Here is a 20596-nt window from a genome sequence, read left to right as displayed (position 1 = left end):
TCCTACACCTCCAAGTCATGCATTTCCACACCATCTCTTGTGCTGCAGTTAATCTCTTCTCTTGGTAGGGTTAGCTTTCAGTGAGGTACACATGCTCATCTCCAACTGCAGTGCCACATAAGCATTAACACAAGCACAGAAGATTGTAGGAAGTTAGGTCAAAGTAAGACAGAAATACTGTTTGACAGTGGCTTGAACTTAGCTCCCCTTAAGTGCCTTGCAAGACCATGGGGTGTATGATTTAATGCAAACAGTAAAGAAATATGGTAGAATGTAGTTCTTTCTCAGTTTGAAATGAACACTCAAGCTCTGAAATGCACCATCTGCTGGTCTCCCCTGTACTGATGTTCAGTAATTAAATGAGTCTTATGAGACAGCAGAGTAGATTGCTTAAAAGTTCAGGTCTGTTCTGAAAATTGGCTGTGCAAATCAAATTTCTTCATGCTCCATATTTACAGAGTATTATTAACCATACTCCCTTTAAAAAAACCATACTTACTTCCACAGATATCTCCACAATTAAAACATGCTTACAATTCTTGCAAAGTTTACCTTCAGCTGGATGATATCTTCACCATCTATGAACACTGCCATCTCCTTCCAGTTGAAGGAAGCTTTCTTACGATATCTGGAAAGCGGGCCTTTAGGGAAATCTGGTAGCAAGCTATCCCATAAATTTTGGTGGCTAGTCATTTCTTTCTGATTCAGTGTGGATGCCATTGTTAGCTAAACTGAAGCAAACAAAAAAAGATAAAACACAAACTGAAGCACCACAGATGTCTGCTTTTTAATAATAAAAATAAATTTAAAGAGTCGTTAATTAAATCCATGGACTTGTTTAAATGTATGAGTACAGAAGTGCAGAGCCAACTAAAAGCTTGCTCTTCCGTTTGTCTAATTCAAGTGGTTGGATACAAAGTAAGAAAAAACGTGTTTGATCCAATGTAAATGAATTACATGGCCGTCGTTATTAAAATATGAACTAAATATGAAACAGGGACACCACAGGTTATCACCATATCATGTAATAAGAAAGGGAGAGATAAAAGACTCCAGCAAGAAAATACCACGTCTTAAGCAACAAGCGGAGTAAGGTCCCATGAAGTCTGCTGGCAACTTGTGTGCATCTAGGGGTCAGGCAAGAGCACCACAAAACTGCACAGACCCTGCAGGATTTCCTTGTCAGTAGGTACAAATACACTGGTTCAGGAGAGAAGGAGAATCTTGCTTTTCATTAGAACCCGGCACGAAGAAGTAGAAGCTGGTGTTGGAGGGCCCTCTGCTGCTCACGGCACACCCAGCGATCCCTGCCCACACACAGACGGCAGGAATCTCTGCTATGCTTGGAAGGTGCAAAAACCATCGGGCAGGGCGGTAGAATCTGGCCACGATTCAACACGACTGGCTGAAAGAAGCAACTCAAAGGTGTAGGTAGGACATCCTGGCCCAGGGCTGACCAAGTGCTCAGTATAGACTTTGAATATAATGAAGTACAGAAACTACTACTTCAGCAGTCTGCTTTTACCACCCTTTTTTCTTTCCCCCTCATCAGCTTGATGTATCTCCTTGATACCTCTCTTTTCTTTCAACCTTATCCTTTTATGGAGGTCATCCTCTAGTTCTGAACAGTACAAACATAGTAGAAATGAACAGTAGGACAGTATTTCTGCATGTGACTTCCAAATCAGTTCTAGGAAGATGCAGCTCCAGTACTGAGCAACAAGTTTGGAAAGAGAGAGGAAAAAAAAAAGACATTGAGAAAGTGTTTCAACCGCCAGCCAAATAAATATATACTACACTTCTAACTGGAAAATAGGTAAATCAAGCAGCAGTTGGAGGCTTTTTACTCATAAAAGAGAAAAAAATTACATTGTAATATTGCATCTAACTTTATTTACATTGCAAATCAGTGATATTACCCAAATGAGGAAACCTAAGAGTTCATAGAAAAAGCATTCTGTACTTAAAATACATTACAAATTCTCTGACTTCGTGTAATGTTTTAATATGATTTGGCTCCAAGTCAACAGTTTCAAATCTAATAAAGACATCAAAACAGGTAGTAACAGTAGGAGATAACAACGGGCTCCCCTAAAGAATAACTTCAGTGTTAATTTCAGCCTTGCTCTGGAATTTTGAAACGTTTGTGAAGGTGGCAGTAAAAACCACGTTATTTTCAATTTGCGAAGAACTGCTGCAGTTTCACTGTGAAATGTTGAGTTGGAAACCCTTTTTTCCGTGGAAAGTGCTCCTGGTAGTAATTCAAATTCATACCCGGACACCAAAACCGGGTCACAAATCACGAGGGCAAAGGTCAGTTTGCAGGGTACTATCATCAATTATCTTGCGTAACAATGACACAGCTCAGACACTCGGTACCCGTCAAGAATAATGATACCGTGCCTTTATTCTGCCAGATGACATAAACCAGTGTTTTGGTTTATTCCATGTTCTAGCGGTTCTGCATTTCCGAGCAATCTGCTGCTGGCAGTCGCCCAGAGCAGGACAGCCCCGGGCAGGGTAAAGGCAGGGGACGAAGCGCTTCTGCAGGAGCCCTGTGAGGGCTCATCGCACGACCGCTGTTCGAGCGGCCCAAATTCATGGCGGGGCCTCGCTTCTGCTCAGACAGGGCAAAAACAGATTACATAATGTACTGTTATTTGCTAAAAAAAGTGTACCGAGACGTCTCCCTGATGGGCCGGGCTGACTGTCAGCCAGCCGTCCCGCTGTAGAGTTTGCCCTCAGGAGGCGTTTTCACGCTGCTGCTCCGCACCCGCTGTCGCAGCGGCACAGACCTTCCCCAAACAGAGCTGCACATCCGCTGACGACCCTCCAGCCTCACCCCCTGCTGGGAGCTGGCGGCTCCCCGTGTTTTCAGCCGCAGGACAGCACCGCAGCGGTCTCTTGCGGCACTTGGGGCCTCAGAGCCGCAGACCGGGCCGAGAGGACCCAGTACGTACCTGCAGCCGCCGCCGTCTCCGCCTCAGGAACTGACGGGAGCAGCCTGCGACGCGCTCCGCCTCTTGGCGCGGCGGCAGCGGGCGGTGGATGGGGCTGGTGGGGACGGCGGCCGTGCGGGACCCCGGCGGCGCCGCGCTGCCCCGCGGCTTCTGGGCGGCAGTACGCGTGTGGCTGGAGAAGCCGCAGGTGGCCAACAGGCGGCTGAGCGGCGCCGCTGTCCAGGCGGAGGGGACGGTGCCACTCGGCGAGGGTGGGGAGAGATCTCCATCCTTCGCCGCCGGGAGGGCTGGCGTGGGCGGCGGCGGGCAGGAGGGGCGAGCCGCGGGGCCCGCGGAGCTGGGGCGGCTCTGGAGGGAGGTGCAGGGGCAGCTGCCTCTGCCGCCGCCCCTCACGGGCTGGGGCGGGCCCGGCGAGCTCCGCGCCGTGCTGAGGACGCTGCTGCCCCGGGGCCGCCCCGCCGCGCCCCCGGCCCTGGAGCTGGCGGTGCAAGGTGAGCGGGGACGGGCGGGAGGCCGGGACCGCAGCGCTCCGTGTGAGGGGCCGGGGCTGTCGCAGACCTGTCCCCTCAGAGACTGGCTCGCAGAGAGAAATGCCGCTTTTTTCTCCCGTATTTGTGGGAACGAATTTTGTCCTGATCGTGTACTTTCGTTGTTGCGTTAGGAAGCACTGAAGTTTCAGCAGTTGAAATCCAAATTACAGAGGTCAAATTCCTGTGATACTCAGGAGCTCCTGTCATGAGTAAGCTGCCCGCACACAAACGCTGCTCGTAGCGCAGACCTAATGACGGGCTTGTAAGGAGTGGCTGTAGTGTTTGGAAATGCAGAATTACTGTAAAGAATAGGCAGCTATGGCACCTGCCTGCAAGTGGAAGTGTTTGTATCGACTTTCTTAAGAAAGAAGCTCAACTTGTTTTGTTGGATTTTTGTTTTTTGTTCTTGTTTTGGGGTGGTTTTTTTTACACTGTATGATGATAATACACTGCAGTAAATCCTGCTAATATAAAGAAACTTACATAGGGTAGAATTTGACACCATTTTCAAGATAAATTTTGGAAAAAATGTTGATACGGATTAAATTCTAGTAGTAATGTTTTGAAAAGAGTCAATTCTAGAAGCAATTCGATTTATAATTCAGAAAGACATATAGTCATTTATGGGGCTGACTTGGGATATTCTTGTGGCCTAGGATTCTTATCTGATAACTTCAAAAAAATCGGAGCCTTCAAAAAAAAAAAGTATATGTTGCAGTTTTATTTTTTGTTTTGATGTTAAGAGAAGATGCTCCTGAGCTGCATCTAGAGAGCCTATCTCTAAGAAAAAGCCTGGGGGACTTTTTAAAATTAATTTTTTTACAATTAAAAAATGGTAGAGGTGGAATTTCTAAGGATGGGACAAGACAGCACGACTTAACATTTGCTCTACTGCTAATTATTCTTTCTTGTCTCAGAAAATTTTGGAGTCCATTGAAAATTGATTATGTAGCCAGTACAGCATTTTTACTTGCAAGAATGTTTGTTTTGATGGTAATTGAAAAACCATTTTCAAAACTGAGAAGTTAGTAAGTTATTCTGAAGAAATTGCCCAGAGGTACACAATAGATAAAAAGATTTTTAAATTTTTTGCATGAAGTAATACTGCATACACACCTGCTTCCCAGGACTATGGATTTTCTGTGGGATATTGAAAAGCAGCAGTCGTATGCTAGGAAAATCTTATTGTTTAGTTTTTACTTTATTAAAATAGTTAGATTTGATGAAAATGAATGCTCCTGGTCAGCCTTAGATATTTCTGAAAAATCATGCAATAGAATGCTAAATTTTGAGAATTTAAATGATCCAGTAGTTTGAGATGTCAGGAACACCAAGAAGCAGGTATGTTCCTAGCATTGTGGTTCTTCCTCTGTTGTCTTAGATCTCGCCTCGCTGGTTTGCGGGCAGAAGTTAATTTTGTTGCTAACCAGGGTGGGCTGCACCATGGAATAATAATCTCCTGTTTGCATATCTTTTCAGATGCTTACAACGGAACTGTGACCTTTCTGCCTTTGGAGGAAAACAGTGAAGGAAAATACTTGGTTAAAAAGTGCAATATTTATCAAATTCAACTTAAACACATAAAAGACGAGGAATGGTAAGTGTGGGAGTGAGAGAGGAAGCAAACAGTAAGTTATTGTAAGAGTCACACAATGGTTTAGTATTGGTATGTAGGCAATTTAGATTTCATAATTTTTTGCTTGATTAGTAAATTACAGTAGTGGTGTAATATGAGTGCATAGTGTTCTCTAAAAAGAAACATCTACAATACTCAGAATAATGTAAAACAAACCTGTTTCACCTTTGAATGTATACATTGACTATACCTGACTGTACCTGTGTGTGGTCTAGAAAAAATATGCCGCTTGTGATCACGAGGGTGTAGCAGTGCCTGTGAGAAAGGTTCTGTGGGTGTTAATAAGGGTGAGGGTCAAACTGGAGTTGCTGTAAACTCACTGAGCTTCAGTCACTGAAATGTAGATCATTCACGTTGGTCCTGAGCATCTGGGGATGTAGCTCTAATAAAATCTGTATAAAGTTAGAGATTATGAAATAATGAGTTGTGACAATGGATATATTTTTCTCTGAAATTTTCCTGTTATTTTTCAGGAATTTCATGACTTGACTTATGCTGTTTAGTGTTTGGCTATCTTGTGAAATCAGGTTGCTCATCATATGTGAGTCCTCATTCATTGTGTTAAATGCAGCATGGACTCTTATGTACAGTGTTTGAATTGAGAGATAATGAGCTACCAAATTCAGGGGAGACTGTTTCATGATTCAATAACTTCAATGATTTATTTTCCTTTTGTTTCTCTACGTATTTACTCATTTTCCAGTCTAGTTTTATATCTCTGATCTGCTGATTTTCTCCATTTAATCCTTGTTTTCTCTGTCCTTGAGATGGCTGAAATAGTGAAATACTATATTTATACAGTAGTGTATATATAAGTTATTTGTTTGTTTGTTTTTAAGGTCCATATCTGTTGTAGCTCCATTTCCAGAAGATTGGTTTTCAGATGGAATTTTGTACCCCAAACTAGCATGGCTTGGAAACAAACTTTTGTCCAAACTGGCTAAATGGTCCGTGGAGCAAAAGCCCAGTGAGTTTAAAAGTACACTCTCACTCATTTCAGTAGCAAAATACAGCAAGGTTTATCAGGACCTCAAAGAAAAGTACAAAGTGATGGTAAAGGTAAGTTTAGCAGTAAATGCAGTAGTATTATCCTTCCATTTTTGTTTACTTTGTGTAATGAAGCTGCTTCTTTCAGTATATTTTTTTTATAATAAAAGAAGCAATTGAATTATAATATATGGTTTTTGGTTTCATGTTTTGCTTTTTTTTTTTTGTATATATGGAGAATAAAACAGTTTAGTACTTGGAACAATTTAATTGGAAAAGCAGGATTTAGAGCCAAATTCACTATAAATGTTTGGAGGAGTTAGGCATTTTTCAGGATGTATCACTTGTGATAAAAAGGAAGGAGTAGGTCAGTGGTATAAATAGTCATCCACATTTTAGAAGGCACAAATAAAACACCTCTTTCTCAGAAACCTTTGGATACTATCTTACTGTGTGTTTGAGTTAGAGGAGCAGTGTTGTAATGTTTTTTTTCTTATCCCGGAGATCCTGAAGAGCAGCAGAGTGCTGTATGAAGTAATGTCTGTGTTATTGCAAACTTGGCTCTAGGTGCAAGCAAAAAAATTGGTAAATGCTTTTGTAAAACATAAAATGAAAATGCTAAAAGGTTTTACTGTTAATATTTCTGTACTAACAGGAAGATACATAGGAGAGGAGAATTAGACTTTTGGGCAAAGCAGTGATTCAATCTTTAGTTCTGCAATAGAATTGGTGGTGTTGAGCCTTTCAGTCTTTGTTTCAATTCTTTATTTACAAAGTAACACTTGGGAATAATACTTGCGCTTTCTGTCTTCCTACTTCAGGTTTTGATTCTTCATGTTCTCTTGTGCCAGGATAATTCTAGGTCTGTTCCCTTGTGAAATGAAATTCTCAAATGTTCATGTTGTCAATGTTGCACAGGTATAAGATACAAATTTTTCTTGTGAGAAAGTTAAGCAAAAGATCCATGGTTGTTACAGAACAGAGGCAGCAGTTTACTTGTAACCTGTACACGTGGAGCCAAAATATTCTTAGAAACTTTATTGTTTGGTTGAAAGCAGACATTCTTTACACCATCATTCTTTCATGTGACTCACAAAACCAATGAGTCTTTATATTCTCTGTGTATATTTTAATGAGGTTAAAATGCAAAATCTGTGAAGTCCAGAAACCTATTGAAGTGAATAAGTATCCAAATTGCTATGTCTGAGCATTTTTAAGGTTATTTCAAATGATGCAGAAAATAAATTTTTATCTATCTTTTAAATCAATTTTTTTTTTCCTGAAGGTATGGCCTGAAGTGACAGATCCTGAGAAATTTGTTTATGAAGATGTTGCCATTGCCACTTACTTGCTGGTAGGGAACTGCTTTATCTGATTAATAGTTTACCACTAATTACTAATGCTGTAAGGTTCTATTTCCTAGTAATAGGACCTCTCTAAAGAATATCATTTTATAAGTAAACAAAAACTTCTTCGTGAAGATATGATGAAGATTTTCAGTGCTCTGTCACAGAAAATTTATCGTCTACATAGACAAGATTTTTTTATTTCTAAGTGAGAAAGCCAAAAGCACTGGTGTAGAAGTCGTAAAATGGACCAATTGGAGATTAGGATTGATTGTTTTATAAATTTTTCTATTGCTTGTTCATTTTATACTAAAGGTTTTTCACTGCTATGCCTTTCCCTGATAAAATTTCAGCTCAGATCCCATCTTCAAATGTAATAAGGCCAGCTGTAGATGCTAGGAATGCAGATAAATGCTTGTTGCAGTTTTCTCAGGCACCTACCTACTTAAGATTCTATGAAACTTCTGCCACCTGCAGTTCCTAGAAACTTCAGGTTTTTAAAAGGCATTAAAATATAGTGTCACTATGTAGGCACAGAAATATTTTTTTCTGCCATCCAGGGTGTGGTAAGAGCATGTCTACCTTGAACTATACTTGTAGCATCTTACCTAAATCAGTATTTGTAAGTAAGTTAGCTCATTTAGAGTACTCATTGAGGACTCATTTATTTTGATAATTAAATGTTTAACCCCTTAGAACCTTAGATACTGGCTTGTGGAAAGATCTATGTAATAGACTCATCTTTACCATTTTTACCACTGTCTTAATATTCGATGTTGAAAATTAGGAATTTAGTTGTAGCCACAAGAAAATTCTGGAGTGATAGCATTTTTGTACATGTGAATGTTGGTTTACAGTGATTACGTGTTAGCTAATATATCAGTAGTTTTCAGAAAGTTATTTATGTCATTCAATATACAGTCTACATAAATGAAAACTTAAAGTATGGTATTAATAACCTAACCTGCCACAAAATGTTCAGGTATCTCTATGATGGTGAATGAAACTCATTGTTTAGAAGCACATTACACAAGTGGTTAAGAGCAGGCAGGTTCAACGTTAAGTTATTATGGATTTGTGGCATCTACATGTGACCTAATTTTATTCTGCAGTCATATTGAGGCCACCCACTGTCCAGGGGCATCCCCAGGGGAGTAGCTGTTGAGTTTGTGTTGCGAAAAACTCTGCAGGAATTGGAGGATAGGTATGATCTGTAAAGGAGGTAATTAGGGATTTCTAGCATACTGCCTAGTGCACCCACATGCAATGATTGGTAAATCTAAAAACATAATCCATAAAATTATCAGGCTATGTTTATCTTCAGCTTCTTTCCCTCTAGCAAAACTGATATTCAAAAGTGACAGTGTTACAAATACTAATTTTCATAGTTAAATACTCTTCAGGGTTTTTGGTAGTCATAGTAAAAAACCAGAGTGCAGAGTTATGAATGTGTGATCTCTAACTTTTCATTGAAGGAAAAAGAGTTGGAAAGTGATAGAGATTAATCCACGCTCTGCAGAGAAACATCCACTTGTTAATTATGAATTACATATCTGTGTAAAAGTAGCTACTTATGTACAGATCAGGGACTAGAATTTGGCTAAAAGCTTTGGAGTCCCTTAGCTGATGTAGAATTTGGGGGAGTTAACTTGCTAAGTAACACTGTTGCTTTGTTCTCTAAAAAGGGATGTTGCATGTACCAGTATATCACCGAGTGATTACAATGAATATTTATTTTCAGCTCTGCCATCAGTGCTTTCTTTAATACAGTGGATATAAATGCATCTGTGGTGTTACTTGCAGAGACACTTTTGAACTTTACTTGGTACTTCTCTTGCACTGTTCTCCTCTTGCACCCATTGTTTTAGTAACTTATTTTACATTTATGCTCATTCTAGCCCTGAGTGGTAAAGCCCTGATTAATTTCAACTCCCAGTGGCTCGAAAGGGAGGGGAGGATGTGCTTAGCAGTTAGAAACTTATTGATATTTTGCAACATGATTGTTTTCCCACTCCATAAACAGTGGCTTTTTGGTTTTGGTTTTTCTTTTTTTTTTTCTCTAAAGTTATTTTACCTGTGAGTGCAGTGAATGTTTTCTGTCACATCTGCATTTCCAGCTTTCTCCTTTCATCTCCAATAACCTTTGATGCTTTCTTATAGGGAAACTTGAGAGCAGAAGTCTAATATGTTTTGTTTTCTTGTCTTAGATTCTTTGGGAAGAAGAGAGAAAGGAAAAAGGGTTGACCAAGAAACAGTCATTTGTAGATCTTGGATGTGGAAATGGTCTGCTGGTTCATATTCTAAACAATGAAGGGGTAAATAGAATGCTTTTTAAAATAATGATTAAAAACTAGATGCTTTCCTATTATCTGGCATGCAAATAGCCAAAAATAAATTAATTCATGTTGCTGAAATAGTATTTTGTCACTCTAATTACTAAGAGAAAATTGTACCAGAGCACTAGAAACCTTTCATTTATTTATCTATTTTTATTAGTGCATTTTATTAAAATTCAAGGCTATTTTCTCTGAGGTAAGAAACTAAGAGGAAAAAGTAATGGTGTATTTTAGTTATGCAAAAAGGAATGTGGCAACTTGACGTAGATTCTCTCTCACAAGATGTGTTCATGAACTTATTTTTATCCAGACTGAATTCTTCTTGCGATGTCCTGAAAATGTTTTTCTGTATCTGTGAAAGCAATCCTTTCAAAGATATATAAAATTTCTTAATTGAAAATGCCTAACAACATACTGTACTTTTGGGAGTGAAAATGTGGCAACAGCATAGTTCAGTTTCTTGAGGCATAGTTTCTGAAATAGCAACAAAAAAAAATAAGACTAAACAAAACCCATTGAAGTTAGGTCTGTCTGTTCCAGAAAATTGCATTTTCCACTTTTGGGAGAACATGGGAAAATTTGTAGAGGAAAAGAAGATCTCTTATTAGATAAATAGATGTCATTGGGGGCATAGGGAAATGTTCCAAGTTCTCCTAACACAAGGTTTCTATTCTTGCATGGCCAGAAAAATTTTGTCTAATGAAAGCTGCTGGTTTCCCTGTGGACTTTTCATTCATTCAGTACTGACAAACATGGACTGTCAAAAAAATAATGTGTGAGAGTTTTATGAGCCTTTTTTTTAATAGTCGATTTTGCTTAGTTCTGCACAAGGTTCTTGAATTTCAAATACTACACATTCTTCATTTCTTGCTTTAGTTTCCAGTCTATTTCCTTTTCCCTTTAATTCAAACAGGGGAAAAAGTATTTGGGCTTCAGTAGTTAAAAGGTGGTTCTCCACTAAGGACTGCTTAGAGTAGCATTCTTCTTTGAGCCCTGTGGGCGCTGCAGTAGTACTCACCTTTTGAAAGGTTTTGATGCTTTAAAAACAAACAAACAAACCAAAAATCAATACCTCTGCTTTTACATTTGTAGAGATACAGATTTTCGAGAGCAGTCTCCATAGGTGTGCCCAGATAATATTTTGAACCAGATATATTCATAAGGTTTCCTTGTAATTCCTGTCATATTTCAAAAGGAAGAAAGGAATTAAAATTCAGGTTCTGCCTGAAATGGCAAAGTTGGTTTTTGTTATGTGTCTAAATTTTACCATAAATGAAATAATCAATGTTAATATGTACATTTACTGAGCCTGTTTGAAAATCTCTGCTAAAAGTAGTATTTCAATTGACTTTTTGTTGTTCAAATATTTCAGCATTCAGGCAGAGGAATTGATGTGAGGAGAAGAAAAATATGGGACATGTATGGACCAGAGACACATTTAGAGGTATTATGGAAATATATGTCAGTCTTACTGATACGTACATTTATTCACTTGTTCATTGTTTCAGGTTGTATTGATGCAAGTGTAAGGAAGCCTACTGGGTTACAGACAGTTGTCTAAGTGACCCATGGATTTGGTATGATGCCACCCATATCCCTTGGGGGTCTGTAAAGTACGTTGTAATGGGAATTCTGAGAAAAATACTGTATCGTACCCTTGCATATATATTTGCAACTTGCTTATTTTTCAGCCAAGAACCACTGGCATGATTTCTTACTGCATGTACAGACATGCACACCATGAAACAAGCTTTCTTTTTAATGGAGCATCAATATTAAGCAGCTTTGTTTGCACTACTAGTTCATAAAAGATAATGAAGCCACTCAAAATTTTGGGTATTTTCTTGAAAGTGATTCTGACCTTACAGTGCTATGTTCTGTTTTGGAGACAAAATTGTTGTTGAACCTCAAAGGAGCCAACCTAAATAATTGCAATAATGGCTTTTAAAAATGAAGAGGAGAATGAGTCTGAAAAAGGGATTATATTTCAAGTTCCATGTTAGCGTTTTTATGAATAATTTGAGCACAGAAACATTCACTTTGATTCGAGGCATTCTTAATCTGATACTCATTAAAGCATGGTGCCAATGAACAGTTGCCCTTTGGAGATGAGGTGTTCCTGGTTTCTTGTTCTGCAGAGTCTAAAATTTCTCACTATGTTCTCTCAAAACTTGTCAGCTCCCATATAGTAAAATAATTTTCCACCTGTAGTTATTCTCTAGTAGTATTTTTTAAAGTTCATTCAACATATCTTTGAATGCTAACACTTAAATTAGTGAAAGAACATCAGTTTTCGCAGATGGGAGGTGAAGATTTCAGTGTTGTGTAGCCTTCTCTTTGCCACTCTGCCATTTTGGGTACAGGTTGCCAAAACTGCCATATTCCTTTGCTCCAGTCTGCAAGCAGTTCTTACTGAAAACCTTCAACAAACAACCCAAAACATCAAGCTGTGGTGCTCCTTCATTCCTGTTGTACTGCATTAGGTCACATCTGATCACGCTGAACAGCATTGTCTCTTTATCTTTGTGTTACATGGGCCTGGTTTTGCCCAGAAAGAAACAATAAAAATACATAAAAATATATGCATATGGGGAAAGTGATGATTTATGCTGGAAGGAGCTAGACAGTGAACAGGGAGGGTGAAATAGTTTTGCAAGGCTCCTGTAGCCGTAGGAGCCACAGAAGGAAAAGCACCTGCTCACAGCCTGTTGTTACCCCTGAAGCTAATTTTGTTTTGATCTTTACTTACAGCATGAGTTGCAGGGTGGATGTTGCCATCTGTGATGTTCAGTACAATGCTAACAATGTAAATGGATGTAACAGGTGGCACTCTGTATCTCCAAACTGCTGTCAGACATGGTGAAGACAAATTTGATTATGGGTGACTGTCAAAATGGGCAGTGTGGCACTCATAATTCATGCTATGCCTAAATTGAATGATCAAACCTGAAAGGTAAAGTATGAGTAACGTGTTTAATCAACCTTAAGAAAACACTTTCCAAAGACTTGGGGATTTAATATCTAGTAATCTGCCAAAAAGAAGCTTGTTACATTCATTACCTAGAAATGTATATACATATCTAAAAATGATATATAGTATTTAAAGTGAACAATTTTAAGTGAACGATAGTATTGATCCTTAAGAGGGATTTGGAATGTAACCAAGATAGTCTGACTTCCCTAATAAGTAGTTTTGTTTTGTTTTATTCTTTAATTCCTATATAGATACTGCTTTGCATATATATGTGAATTTTAAGCTCTTAAAACATACATTTTCTATATAAAAGAGATTATGGGCATCATTTTCAGAACTTTTCCTGAGGGTCTGTGGAAATTCAAATCTAAAACTTTTTTCGAATTTGCCCAATAATGCTTTTAGTGTTCATACACATTTTCAGGGAAGAGTGTCTACTTGCATGGTATCAACATCTTTCAGTACTTTGCTGAACTTAATTCAAAGTGAGAAAACATATTAGTGAGGCACAAACATTAGAGGCACTCTATACTTTTGAATTTAGCCTGGATGAAGAATTCATCCTGTTTGTTTTATCTGGCAGGTTTTTTTGTTTGTTTGTTATTATTTGTTTTATTATATGTGAATGATAGCGTGTGAAGAGTGGTGTTCTGTGTACTAGGATTTGATTTGGGCAGCATCTGTGAAGGAGGAGAAAATACCAATGAAGCTGTGTTCTGATGAATTGCTATGTGAGTCCTACAGGCTGCAAGACAGCAAATTAAGTGACTTTCTGAAAAACTGAGTTTAGGCATACAAGTGGCAGAAGGAGATTGGCAAGAAATCACAGTTCAGTGTATGATATTTGTTTATATATATTGAAATGCTAGATATCTTAATCAGAGTTGTTATTCCACTTCTTTTCTGACCAATGTTTTGTGGGTGTTTTTGTTGCTAAATTACTTCTCTGTAGCTATAAAAAAATGCTACCTGAGGAAAACATTGTTGGTGTCTGTGGTGCTCATTCACCTTGTATTTGTAAAATCCATTAAAGAAACCTGTGATAGGATTAACTTACTGTGTTGCTTTGTTTTCTAGGAAGCTACAATCATTCCAGGTGACAGTCATCTCTTCCCAGATACTGACTGGCTCATAGGAAACCATTCAGATGAATTAACACCATGGGTACCTGTAATTGCAGCTAGGTATTTTTGCAGAGGTGGGGGAGTGGAATGGAAGGAATTAAAAAAACGAAACAAACTCCCTATAATTACCTATGTGAGCTTGGTAAAAACTGACAGTTTTGGTTCCACAGCTGTTGTGCTTGGCAACTTTTGTTGCAATTTAATTATTTTTACAAAGTGTTTCTGTGGAGAAGTACAGATGCCATATTTACTTTCTCATAGAATTCAGTGCAGCATTTTGCTTTTGAAGTTGAAAAACCAGAACTGTATTTTAATTCTTTATACATTAAACAGTTGCTTGGTTTTTTGTTGTGTTTTTGTTCTTGTAAATAAAAGCTTGTGGTTCTGCCTTCCCTTGAGCTGTTGCCCTCTTTACAACTAGCAACAGTAATTTAGAGATTTACTTCTGCAAACTAAGTTGGCAAAGTAGTTTCCTACAGCAAATACTTTGTGAAATGGTATTTTTGATTAAACTAATAGTTCTACTGAAAGAGGAAGTTATAAATATTATTGTATGAAGCTTTGTTGTGTAATAAAAAATTCCATTATTGCTTTTATCTGATAGGTTGTTAATTTTTTTTTTTTTCTGAAATAACTTACTGTTCAGCAGTTTTTTATCCTTCTTGTAGGTCTTCCTATTCATGTTGCTACTTTGTGCTGCCGTGCTGCTTCTTTGATTTCCATGGAAAATATAGCCGAAGACAAAGCAAGAAGACTCAATACAGAGAATATCTTGATTTTGTTGCCCAAGTGGGATTTGTATGTGGCTTTCACGTGGAAGAAGATTGTCTTAGAATTCCATCAACAAAAAGGGTAATTTTGGCCTCTGTGTGATTTTGTCTTTTTTTTTAATCTGCTCTGTTTGAAGCATATGGATGTTTGTTCATTGCTATTGTTGTAAGGTAAGACCATAGTAAGCTTCATTACTTGATACAGTATGCTCTGAAAAGAGACTAAAAATACTTATTGTTTTCTTGGGAATTCTAATGTTATAGGTACAGTCCTAAAACAGAAAAGAATGAAAGGTTTCATGGTTTTCTCTTATGCCACTATATATGATGGAAAACTTAAAAAACCTTATTTTTTGCCTTAATTTTTCTAGCTGCCTGTCTTGCATTTTTGTACTTAATTTTGCTGTTTTTCATGTCCAATGAAATTCAAAGTGAAATGTTCTCAGAGTAGGAAAAGGTGTCCAGCTTTAAATAATCTGAGGGTCAGGAACAATATTTTTGCTGTGTGATTGTATAACATGATGGATTCTGACTTGTTTACCAGATTTCTTCTGGTGCACCAATACTCAAAAACTAGAATTAAAAACCCCTCAGATGTTACCGAGCATTCAGTTGGTGTTGAATTGTCCTATAGGTAGTGAGAAGCCTGCCTGAACATGTGGAGGTTGTGGCACTGGGTGTAAGTATGGGACTCTAATAGAGATTTACCTGTTTCTGCTAAAATAGGTCAGCTTTATTGGGAAAAGCAGAACCTATCCACCTGCAGAACATGCTCTGATTGACAACCAGATTACACAGTTTATTAACAGTCGTCGGACCTGCGCTGTGGCCACGTGTGACAAACGGGTTGGATTTAAGCATGAGGATCACTCTGATAGTCTGTGTGAAGTAGGCTCAGAACCTCCTGAAGATGAGACTGAGACAGCTGGTACAATCTGGATGCCTGGATTTCAACCCAGAGAAAAAGTAGAACAAATCAGAAATTGTGCTTCCCTCCCTCGGGATTTTGTAGATGAAGTGGTTCTCGATGTGGCCAAGTTGCTGTTAAATGCAGCCCCCCAAAAATCGTGTTCTAATATGCAGGGTGGAAATACGAATACCTGGAATCAAGGAGGTGAGGTTATCTCTCCTTTACATTATCTTTAGCTGGTAGAACATGTCTTTTCCAGCAAATTAACATGTTTGTGAATAGATTTTTAGGAAACCCTGAGAACAGTACAGTTACAATCAAAGGTGGTTTTTTTCCTACTGTGTTTTGTTGCACATAGAAGAATATTTTGAAATTGGTGTGAGGTTTTTTCCTGGTTTACACTTAAATACTATTACAGAATCCATTTTTATTAAACCAAACCAAACTAAACCCACAACTCTACAACATTACCCTATTTGGGGAGAATATTGTGGTTTAGAATATTAACAGAATAAATAGCTATAATTCTGTAAGAGTGTTGTGTAAGAAGTGCTTCGAAGTGCCATTAGGTTACAACATGATTAGGAATTTTTAGTTTAGTCTTAAGAACAAAAAGAATGTTAAGTTGCTGTTAATTGTAGAAGCAGTCAGTTCTCACTACTACCATCTTTCCATTTTTCTTTATCTGTTTTTATTATTTACTCAGTGTAGTTTGTCATATGTTACTGACTAAGTCTTCTAACTACATGCTTATAAACAGTGCTTATTGCAATTTACATGGTATTGTAAAAAAAGTAGAGCAAATAAAAAGTGTGTCTTATGGTGGACATTCTGACCTGAGTCCTGTAAAATGAAAGCTGCTGTTTTACAGACAATATACATATAAAATATATCGTACATCATATTGTGAGAAAAAAGTTGCTGTGGTACTGGTGGATAATTCAGACATTCTGCTCCTAATCATTACCTTATATAGAAGTTGAATCTTCTTATATAGAAGTTAAGGTTTTATATACAAAAGTTTTAATAACTCTAGGTTTTTTTATTCCAGAAAGCCTTTCCTTGAGAGAAGTGGCAGAACATTTAAATAAAGAGACTTTAAAAAAGCTGAAAAGTGAATATGGAGGCCTGCAGACACTTCTCAAGAGCAATCATCAGGTATTTGAAGGTAAAGGAGTTTTGAGTTTTGTTTTCCTTAATCATTTATTTTATCTCCTCTATATGCAGTTAAACTTAACTGAAAAATTACCATTGTGGTGGTTTTTTAAATGCTTTTTGTACCTTTGTGGAAAGCTGAATATTCTTTATGTGCCCATTGCTCCAAGATATTGTTAGTAAAGCTCTTAGGAATGAGATTGGTAAAGCATCTATCAGCAAAATGTTCTACACTGACTGTATCTGAACAGACAAACCTTTAGTTTAAGTGGCTTTTTTTTGTTTTTCCTATGAAGTACTGATGGTTTTGAGGCTGTCAAATACAGAGCAATTTTACTGAAGCATTTAACTGAGGCTTAGCATTTAACTGGGGCTTACCAAGCCCCAAAGTGTAAATGCTGACATAAAACAAAATTAGCTTCCATAAGAACCTATAATTGTGAGGCTTGATGTGTTTATGTAGCTTGTGGTAGCATGGCAGAAAGAACTCAGTAGCAGGTCTTTGTGTCTGGCTGGGTTTCTGATAGCAGTTTTTTGGGTTTGGGGTTTTTTTTCCCCTGTTGTTCTATGTGGTGACAGTGTGTTTTGTGTAATTGGTTTGGGGCTTTTTTGTCAGTGTGAAGTTTTGCAAAACTGAAATGTGGCTTTGCAGTAATACAAGATCTTCAAGGTTTTATCAGGATTAAAGCTGCTTCAAATTTCAAAGTGTTTTATGTCCTAAAAGTTCTATGTCTCCTGTAAAATGCTGATCAAGTAATCCATGGCAAGTAATCCTGCATATGCAACCTTTTTGTTGCCAGTGGTTAAGTTAAGCAAGTTTAGCATCCAGTAAAGATTTCTGTGCACTGGGCTTATGAAATCCTTTTGAATTGCCATCCATTAAAAAGAGTTGGTCACATGGAGTTTATTGTGTGTCTGAATTTGGTTCCCTATCATTAGGAATTGGTGAAATAGGTTTTGCAATGTGTTACACTGTAAATGGAATGAGCGTTTTAAATTGGCTTGGAGGCTGCTTGCACATTACCTGTGAAGAAAGGTCTGACTTAATCCTAGTCTTTCTCAGTAATTTACGTCACATGGATGCTCCCCAGGGCTTCAGGAGAGACCCTTTGATTCTCCCTTAGTAGCATATCACCATAACAAGAAACTTCTGGTGTTCTGGAAGGACATTGCTCATGCCCAGGAGGACAGAGAAGAACATGGCTACAGCTCTTTTGTCATCTTGACTGATTTTTCTTTTAAAACATGGGAAACGGATGTACACACACACACCCACACCCCCCTCCGAACAAAAAGTGAGTCTCAAAATAACTGATCAGTGGCAGTTATCTTGTCCAATACAAGACTGATTTCCTAGGGAAAAATTATGCTTGGTCATAAATAGCTGCCAATTTTTCTTCATCTTTTGAGAGGGATTTTAAAGCTCAGCTGAAATTGCTTCTTGTTTGGCTTAGTATGAGTTCAGGTCTGTCTGTGTATCACAAGGAAACCTGGAGACATTAATTCATCCAGTTCAGACTGTGTGATATTCAGCTTTCACTGGACTTGTGACTTTTTGAATAGCAATTATCAGAATGCAGAATGGCATTGGTTAACTATCCCAAGCTACAAGTATGTCATACAGAAGGTGTGTTTGAAGCAGGATATGAAAATAGAGCATGGCAACTTAAAAGTGGCAAATTCTTCCCTCTTCATTTTCACTGTTGTTTGCCATCCATTTTTTTCTTACACTCTGGCTAACTTCCTTTTATCTATTTTGTTTATACATTTAAGAAGTTGACGGAGGTTCACAAATGTGGGCATGTGCAGTTTATGATCCTAACACAAGAAATTAATTCTAAAAACCCAAAGTGCTGAATCCTTATTAACCAATGATAATTCAGTGTTGGTTCACATGAAGGATTAGACTTGTCATCTCCTCAGTGCAGTATGTTTTTGGGTCAGTGAACTGTGAAAGTAGTAGAAGGCACTTGCTGGTAATCACATTTTAAATGTGGAATCATAAAGTTATGAACAGGGGAAAAATTACAGTTCTTGAAGTTGAAACTTCTTTTGTCAGAACTTGTAATCTAAGTTCAGATGATTTTAGTCTAAGTGATCCCAACTGTTATATTTAAAATGAACTAACAAACTTCTACGAAGATGATCCGAAGGTGCCTCAAACTATTCAGCATCCCAGTAAAACATCTCTCAGGGAAATCAATCAAGCCTTATTTATACTGTGTCTACGTTGTCTTAGTTTGTTGTTACTTCTTTGTTACTTCTTTCTATTTCTGTACAAAATCTGGTTTTGCCTGAGTGATCCATTTGTAGAATGTTTTTTATCCACAGAATGTCACTGCAATTTTTTCCAGTATAATTGCCATGGCTGTCTATTAACAGCTGCATTTTTGTTTGTTTTTAAATCTTAGTTCTAAATGGGAGAGTTCATATTCGTGACTGGAGAAAGGAGAAACCACCAAGTAAAACTAAACCTGAAGTGAAACGGCGCCTTTCAGCTGAAGCATTTAAAACACGCCTCTGTTGGTTTTTCATTCATCATCCTGATGGTTGTTCTTTACCTTCTGAAGCTTGCCCATATGCTCATGGGACTGAGGAGCTAAGGCAGTCTCAGATAATTAAAAAGAAAAAACATATACAGTAATAAAATGTTGCCACTTGTGTTTAGGCTTGTGTACATAACAGAATCTATGATGGAAGGTGGGACTGCCTAGTGCGTGAACATCTGTACAATATGGAGAGATTTTCCTCATTTCTGTGCATCTTATTTTGCAGTTAGTTTACAAGTTCTCCTGTATTTCCAATTCTTTATTTTTTTATTAACAGGGAATAGGTATAGTAAAGTACGTATATATTTTTGGATTTGTTATGGCTTGTCTAGCATGCATTTGTATACATAGAAAAGTTTAAAAAACTTAATTTCCTGCAAAACTCCTCATGATCCTTAATCAGATCAAAAGTACATGATGCAGCATTTTCAAACCCTGAAAATTAGCCTGTTTTGTTCCACATTTTCAAGGAGTGTAGTGTTAGGGAAACTTCTCTGTCCAATCATCCAGGTGCCACTCTGGCAGCCAAGCCCGCAGCACCTGAGCTGGGACTGAAGTTCCTTCACAGTAGGCAGCTCCAGTGGGCCCACGGTTGCCCTGCTTGATTCCCTACACACCCCACACTCACACAGTCAGACAAGATTCCTTTACTCCCTGGGCCCAAGATTCCCATAGCACAGTCTCACATGTTTCAATCCTTAAAATAATTTAAACTTGGTGCAACAACAAACTTAACAGCTTGAGCTGCTGCCTCTGATGAGGGACCTTGAAGAAAGGAACCCCTGGGCTTTTAAACCCTCACAGGCTCAGCACACAAAGTCTGGGGGTCCTTGGCTCCTGTCTCATCTCTGAGTGTCCGGTGGTACCACATGTCTCCAGGTCCTTTCCTGTGCAAAGGGTGGCATTTCTCAGCCCCTTGCCTGCCTCAGCCTCTGGAGCTGCCACCACCCAGTGCTCAACCTGCAGCTCACACGGCAGCTGCTCACCTTGCTGCCTGCACTGAATGTGTTCCTCTACAGGAGGATTTATGGTTTCCTATGACTCAGTGGTTCTTGGGAGTAAGAAATGAGAGAGATTTCACTCTTTCCTGGCCTGACAGCTTTGTTTCCATGTTACTATGCAGTAATACTATATAGTACACTTCATAGTCCTTTCCTTGCTTTTTATGTTGATTCAAAGTGGTTAGTTTGCAAGAGCAACTTTCTGGGAAATTATTGTGGAAAACTTCAGATATAGGTGTAGGCTTTTAGGCGTTTGTAGGGTACACTGTCATAGATTCATAGAATGAGTTGCGTTGGAAGCAGTCTTGAAGATCATCT

At 38.3% G+C, this 20596-nt stretch overlaps 2 protein-coding genes across 7 annotated transcripts in view; one reads left to right on the top strand and one right to left on the bottom strand.

The window, feature by feature from the left end:
* ACOX3 (acyl-CoA oxidase 3, pristanoyl) overlaps nucleotides 1-3047 on the bottom strand; it is a 31514-nt gene extending 28467 nt beyond the window's left edge. For 2 of the 5 annotated variants that reach the window (XR_004240045.1, XM_032108244.1), the window contains exons 1-2: nucleotides 2961-3047; nucleotides 553-731 (exon numbers count right to left, since the gene is read on the bottom strand). Coding sequence is in view for 3 of the 5 variants with exons in the window: in XM_032108244.1 (XP_031964135.1) it covers nucleotides 553-720 (168 nt within the window). In the remaining 2 variants the exon portion in view is untranslated. The other 3 variants (XM_032108246.1, XM_032108245.1, XM_032108247.1) reach the window with 3 other exon arrangements.
* TRMT44 (tRNA methyltransferase 44 homolog) lies at nucleotides 2976-19659 on the top strand. Of its 2 annotated transcripts, XM_032108242.1 has the most exons (12): nucleotides 2976-3451; nucleotides 4970-5087; nucleotides 5966-6185; nucleotides 7399-7467; nucleotides 9667-9774; nucleotides 11168-11239; nucleotides 13847-13953; nucleotides 14562-14745; nucleotides 15390-15777; nucleotides 16625-16741; nucleotides 17820-18023; nucleotides 19140-19659. In XM_032108242.1, the coding sequence occupies exons 1-12, from the start codon at nucleotides 3049-3051 to the stop codon at nucleotides 19370-19372; spliced, it is 2223 nt and encodes a 740-aa protein (XP_031964133.1). In that variant the 5' UTR covers nucleotides 2976-3048; the 3' UTR covers nucleotides 19373-19659. The 2 variants fall into 2 exon arrangements, with proteins under 2 accessions (XP_031964133.1, XP_031964134.1); XM_032108243.1 differs by lacking the exon at nucleotides 17820-18023 and having other exon boundaries at nucleotides 2981-3451.
* The last annotated feature ends 937 nt before the right edge of the window (nucleotides 19660-20596 follow it).

The sequence above is a fragment of the Corvus moneduloides genome, chromosome 5 (genome assembly GCF_009650955.1).
Source record: "Corvus moneduloides isolate bCorMon1 chromosome 5, bCorMon1.pri, whole genome shotgun sequence".
NCBI classification, from domain to species: Eukaryota; Metazoa; Chordata; class Aves; order Passeriformes; family Corvidae; genus Corvus; species Corvus moneduloides.
This window is presented reverse-complemented; position numbering and strand designations above follow the sequence as displayed.

Coding starts and splice junctions, on each gene's coding strand:
- TRMT44 (XM_032108242.1), top strand. CDS start 3,049: ATGGGGCTGGTGGGGACGGCGGCCGTGCGGGACCCCGGCGGCGCCGCG. Junction 6,186..7,398: donor AGTACAAAGTGATGGTAAAG/GTAAGTTTAGCA, acceptor TTTTTCCTGAAG/GTATGGCCTGAAGTGACAGA. Junction 16,742..17,819: donor CAATCATCAGGTATTTGAAG/GTAAAGGAGTTT, acceptor GATGCTCCCCAG/GGCTTCAGGAGAGACCCTTT.